Source organism: Aptenodytes forsteri, unplaced genomic scaffold (assembly GCF_000699145.1).
Source record: "Aptenodytes forsteri isolate BGI_AS27 unplaced genomic scaffold, ASM69914v1 Scaffold651, whole genome shotgun sequence".
In the NCBI taxonomy this organism is placed as follows: Eukaryota; Metazoa; Chordata; class Aves; order Sphenisciformes; family Spheniscidae; genus Aptenodytes; species Aptenodytes forsteri.
The window spans coordinates 284,185-290,285 of NW_008794079.1; the positions used below are offsets into that span (position 1 = coordinate 284,185).

Below are 6,101 nucleotides of genomic sequence, written 5' to 3' on the forward strand. Positions count from 1 at the left end.
CCTCCTTTTCCCCCCCCCCCCCCCCACCCCCCGCCTCCACTCGGGTTCGCTCGGCAGCCCCGACACGCGCCCCCTCTTTTCCCTGTTTCTCTCACAAGTGTGCCTTGGTCTCATCCCAATTCATGTGTGTTTGTATTTTTAGGGTGATTGAGGTACTGCGCCTCTGGCCGTGGAAGCATGTCGGGGCCAGTGCCGAGTCGGGCCAGGGTCTATGCAGACGTGAACACTCAGAGACCCCGCGAGTACTGGGACTACGAGTCGCACGTCGTGGAATGGGGGTACGCCTGGGAGATAGGAGGGGGACCTACGCCAGGGCCCGTGCGCGAGCGCTGCCGCCGCTCTCCTCCGCGGCGCCGGGACAAACGCCCTTCTGAAGGCAGGAGGGCAGGTCGCGGAGCCTCCGTTCCAGCCGCGCGCGGTGCGAGGGTGGCACCCGGAGGAGCGGGGGACCGACCGGCATTTTGGTGTTCGGCGTTGCCATCCGGCGCCCGCCCAGGGGACTGCGCTGCTCTGGGGCGGGCAGCGGGGGCCTGATTTCCCGGGGAGCCCCGGGCTTGAGCCTGCGGCCCCTCGGCAGCTTTGCAAGTGGAGCCACTTGCATTTAAGCGTTTAAAATAGACCTGGGTGCCCGGCTTGAAGCGCACAAGTAAGCGCTTGATTAAAGCAGCGTGGTAAGGCTTTGGTTTTTATCGCTGGGAAGGATGGCTACGTCGAAAGACAGCAGCCCCCGCGCTGCTGCCCCCAGGGCGCTGATGGGAATAACGGGGAACGACGGTGGGAAGCTTGGGAACGGTCCCGGAGCGAAGAGGCGTTTGAAAGGACGAAGGTGAAAAGTCTCGTGACTGGGGGTTGTTTTTTTTTTTTGGAGTTCCCCTGCGGACTTGAGTCTCTGAGAACTTGAGATGAAGACGACCAGCTGATTGTTTTATACGGCAGCTGGCTTGGCGACGGGCTGGGCAGAGGGCCAGCTGTGACTCCTCAGGTATTAACGTAGCGCTCGTCAGCAAGAAACGCTCCCCTGCTCGAGAGCATCTTCCTTCCCGAGCCGCGCGCCCGGCGCTTCGGGCTGAAGGAATGCCGCCCGCCAGGGACAGAGGCTGCTCTTTGTTCGGTAGTTGTGGTAAAATCTATAACATGAGGCTTTTATCTGAGGCCGCGGCGTCAGCTGGTGCCTGGGCACCGAGGAGGCTGTCCCGTGCTGCGGTTGGCAGCTGTCGGGGGGGGTCGCTGCCGGGGCCGGATTAGGAGCCCTCCCCGGTGCTCTCCCTCCTCCCCGCCCAAACCGCTGGAGCGCGCGCCGGCCACCGGCCAGTACCGGTGGGTTAGAAATGAAAAGCTTTTTATCCGCTTCCAAATCCCCTGCGCCAGGCAGAGCCCTGGGGAGCCTTCGGGGATGGTAATGCCATGTCTTCTGCGAGCATCGGGGGGGGGGGGGGGGGCAACCAAAAAAACCAATCGCTCTGATGGGTCACCCAAACAATCCTTGCCGCTAACGTTTTCCCTAACGCCGACCCCAAGCCTTCCCCGCTGGTTCCTGGTGAAGATGAATTAGTCCTCCCCCTCTGTAACGCCTGGTTCACCGCGCTCCCGTTGTTCGCGTCTGCCGAGCGTAACCTTAGGTTGAGGGGCGACGCAGCCGGGCACGGCCGGGCTCGTGCTGCAGCTCCGCTGCCCGTTTTAACTCTCCTCCTTTTCCTCGAGGTGCTGACGGGTGCCGTCTCCTGTACTGTCTCTGCTAATTAGCAATTTGCGAAGTCAAGCTTTCCAGCCTGTAATTCCCTTTCTTTCCTCAAGTTGTTTATCCTTATCAAATCCCCGGGGGCCCTGTGCCTCCCCTCCTTGGCGTAGCAGAAATAATTGCCGGTACTCCTGCTGTTTCCTTCAGTCCCCTCAGGTGACTTTGGTCAGACCTTAGCGGATTTAAATACGTGGAGGTTTTGTGGGCGAGAGTTGCTTTATTTTCTTCTGATTTCTCGTATGGAATATTTATTTTTACAAACCCTTGGGTGCGCGAGGTCTTTGACGCCTCAGTACAAAGGAGGGGTCCTAGGGGAATTTTTAATGTCGGGTATTTTGTCCGTCTCCGCCATTAGCCAACGGCTGGCGGGCTCTGGAGTTCCAGGTGAGCCGGTCCTTGCAGCCCACCGCCGCCTCTTCGTAGCCGGGAAGGGGGAAAGGTGGAAAGGCATCGTCTCCGCACCCCCCGTAGCAGGGCTGGGAGGAGGGCTCGGGCTGGGAGGGAGCGTGCCAGCATTGGGAGTTGGCAGAAGCATTTTCGGCGTGCCGGAAGGGTTTGCCCGCAGGGCTGCGGCGCGTGCAAGCCTGGGGGGGGTGCGGGTCTGTCCCCGAGCTCCCCGTAACGCCTGTGAGGTCCGGTGTCCATCTCCTCGTGGAAACTGCCGAGGCAGCGCTCTGCCCCGCGCGTGCGCGCGCGCTGCCGGCAGCGCTGCGCTTCAGCGGTGCTCTCCGGTCGTCCGCCGGTCGGTTCGCGTGTTCCTCTGCGGTGGTAGCTGCTTCGCTCCAGCCCTAGGCGCCGTGGCGATCTGCTGGCTCTCCATTTACCGTAGACTGACCCCCAGATCTTGACCTTCCCCTGGGAGAAGCGTTGTCTCTAAAGCAAGCGGTGCTCTCTTTTGAGCCGGCCGCAATCTCTTCACCTCTTATTTCTCTGTTTCTCGAACAGCAACCAAGATGACTATCAGCTCGTGCGGAAACTCGGCCGTGGCAAATACAGCGAAGTCTTTGAAGCCATCAACATCACCAACAACGAGAAAGTGGTTGTGAAAATCCTCAAGGTGGGTGTTCTTGCTCCTCCTGTTCCGTTCCTCTGCCGATGCTTCTGCGTCTTCCCCTCCTTCACCTCTTCCTGCCCTCTCCCTTTGAAGCGCGCTGTCGATGTTTGGGTGATCTCATCTTGGCTGAGGAAAACATCGGTCCCCAAGGCAAAAGTTTCAGCTAGCTCGTCTCCTGCCCGAGCAAACCAGAGACCGGAGCGGGGAGGCGGGGGATCGCATACGCCCCGTGGAGGCAGAAGGCAGGTCCTGTGCCCAGCCTCGCATGGATGTTCTGCCTGTGTCCCCTCTGCCCTCCCTCCCTCTCCCCCCGCTGGCGTCACCGCTGCCAGGTTGCCGTGGGTGCCACGGACTCCTCCTGACAGGCGGCCGCGTCTCAGCGGGGCGCCGGGACTGCGGATGCTTTAGGGGAGAAGGCTTTCTTTGGGCCTGTTTCAGGTCACGGTCTCGCCGGTTCAGCACAGGTACTTGGCTTTGTTCTGATCCAAGTTCATAAAATCCCCGTGCTGGATCCGGGGAGCGCAGCTCCCTGCCCGAGCGAGGACGCGGGAGCCCAGAGGTCTTTCCCGGGATGAGCAGAGCAGCGTCTTGCAACGGAAGGTCGTTGCGGCACGTGGTGTCTCGGCCTGTAAGTTGGAGCCGATGCCTGCCCGGGGGATGAGCACAGGTACCCCCGCGTCTCCTGAGAGCTCGGGCAGGGCACGGAGAGGGGTTCCCCAGAGCTAACGGAGTCCTGACAGTCCTGCTTCTCCCGTTTCATCGCTCGTTAGGCTCGCGGGCCGTGTTCAGGCTCGTCGGCTCGTGGTAGCAAGCTAATTTCGGTGGCGTCACCAAGCCGCGTGTAATTACAGTCTGTAGGATGCGCGAGTTGTAAAGCGTGGGGACGGCCTTAAGAACGTTGCCTTTGCAAGAGAAAGGGTGAAGGTGGAAGGAGTACAGCAATTAGGGAGCACGACAGAAATACACGTTAAGGAGAGCTCGGGACGGGCTACGAGTGAGAACGCGAGGAGCGCCCTCGTTGGCGTGTTTGCCCGGTATCTCGCCCAGCCTGCGGCGGAGAAGCAGAAAGCTAGCTCGAAAGGCAGAAAGAGCATCCCGTCTTCAGAGGCAGGAGAGAGGCTGAGGTCAGCTTCTCTGAGCACATCCAGGGCTGTCTCTACGCTCGCTCTGCAAGCCGGGGGGGGTTTTCCCCGGGCGGCTCGGGCTGGGGACTGCTTGTGAGGCAGCCCTGAGGAGTTACGGAGACGCGGATGGGCTTGGCTGCTCGGCGTTACGGAGAGTGGATGGGCTTGGCTGCTAGACCTCTTCTCACTGAGTTGGGCTTTTCTTTGTTAACTGTCCCCGTAGTTTCAGTCAAAGATTTAACCTGGGGCTTGAGGAAACCAAGCTTGCTCCTTAAAACCTTTTTTTTTGTAGTAAAATCTTGTGAGGCAGCCCTGAGGAGTTACGGAGACGTGGATGGGCTTGGCTGCTAGACCTCTTCTCACTGAGTTGGGCTTTTCTTGGTTAACTGTCCCCGTAGTTTCAGTCAAAGATTTAACCTGGGGCTTGAGGAAACCAAGCTTGCTCCTTAAAACCTTTTTTTTTGTAGTAAAATCGTCTCCCAGCGGTCTCCCAAACGCAGGAAACTCCGTTCCTTTGGAAGCGGAGAAGCCGTCAGACGGACGAGCTCGCAGGACGCCGTTCTCCAGGGCCATTTGGGTGATTCAGGCTCCCTCCGTTCTGCCGCAGGGCTGGCGCGGGGCCGGGTGACGCTGGGTACCCTGTCAGGGGAGAGCCACCGTCCTGGGGGAGGCAGAGCCTGCGCTGCTCGGGGTCAAGACGCGGGCTGTGCAGACCCAGAGGACGCGCCTGCTCATCACAGTTTCGATCGCACGACTGAAGAACCGCACGCTCCTTCGCCGTTCCCCTGCCCCTCGTGCCGGAGTGGCCGGAGAGGTCTGCCTGCCGGTAACTGGCTCTCGTTTTCTGTTTTATCAGCCCGTGAAGAAGAAGAAGATCAAGCGTGAGATTAAGATCCTGGAGAATCTCCGAGGAGGCCCCAATATCATCAGCCTGCTAGACATAGTGAAAGACCCTGTGGTAAGGAAGGGGAGGGGGCAGCTCTGGCACCCGCAGCTGGCCAGGCGCGGGGGAGTCATAGAATCATAGAATCACTGAGGTTGGAAGAGACCTCTAAGATCATCGAGTCCAACGAGTCCAACTGTCGACCCAACACCACCATGCCCACTAAACCATGTCCCTCAGCGCCTCATCTACACGTCTTTTAAATACTTCCAGGGACGGTGACTCAACCACCTCCCTGGGCAGCCTGTTCCAATGCTTCACAGCCTCGCTACAACCTCCTTTCAGGTGGTTGTAGAGAGCGATGAGGTCTCCCCTCAGCCTCCTCTTCTCCAGGCTGAACAACCCCAGTTCCCTCAGCCGCTCCTCATCAGACTTGTTCTCCAGACCCCTCACCAGCCTCGTTGCCCTTCTCTGGACACGCTCCAGCACCTCGACGTCCTTCTTGTAGTGAGGGGCCCAAAACTGAACACAGTGTTCGAGGTGCGGCCTCGGCGTCCTTTCGGAGTCCTTCCCACCCCGTGAGTTAAGTCCCTCTCTGAGCTCGGGCTGACTCCCTGGCCCACTTGGCATCCGTCTGGCAGCTGAAATCAGCCCGGGGAGATCTCTGCGCGTGTCGCCCGCTCGAGCGCTGTTGAGGCAGTAGACCAGAGGGTAGAAATGGAAGGAGGTATTTCTCTGGCTGATCCAGCGGCGGCAGGTGGAGGAGGGCTGTGCCTACAGCGCCGTCTGCTCTCGGTCCCGAAAAAGTGGCTGGCCGCAAGGGATGCCTTCTGCCCGGCGGGTCGTTTGGCTTTCGAACCGCCCTCGGTCTCGTGCAGCGTCAGGCCGCTTTCTGTTCGCTGGGTGACGAAGGAGAAGGAGAGGAGAGGAGAAGGGCAGGCAGCGGCCGCCGTGGGCGAACCGGCCGAGGGCGGGAGGAGGTTGGGGTTGTGCCACCGTCAAAGCCATCGGGCAGAGGGAGGCTTTCCTCCCGCCTCCGTGCCTCGGCGCTCTGCGGTGTGCTGAGATCCTGCGCTCCTCCCAAAAAGAGGTGACGTTTTCCTTCGTGGCGCGGGCCGGTGCCCCGGCTCTTGCCCGGGGGCGGCTTTTACTTCTGTTATCCCCGCGGAGCCGGGGTATCCCACCGTCCCCGCCGGCCTCTAATCCGGCCGGTGTGATCCGGGCAGGGTTGCCGGTTCAGGTCAGTTCTGCGGCGGGTTCCGCTGCCCCGAGTCGGGCAGGGGGCAGGCAGTGCTCGGCAGG

At 60.6% G+C, this 6,101-nt stretch overlaps 1 protein-coding gene across 1 annotated transcript in view; it reads left to right on the forward strand.

Annotated features, from left to right (window-relative positions):
• Positions 1-146: 146 nt before the first annotated feature.
• The window catches only part of LOC103893281 (casein kinase II subunit alpha), a gene marked incomplete at its 3' end in the record, with an annotated part of 25,396 nt that continues 19,441 nt past the window's right edge, over positions 147-6,101 (forward strand). Inside the window, exons 1-3 of the mRNA XM_009272337.2 lie at positions 147-278; positions 2,684-2,795; positions 4,773-4,874. Of these exons, the coding sequence (XP_009270612.1) occupies positions 178-278; positions 2,684-2,795; positions 4,773-4,874 (315 nt within the window). The remainder of the gene's footprint in view (positions 279-2,683; positions 2,796-4,772; positions 4,875-6,101) is intronic.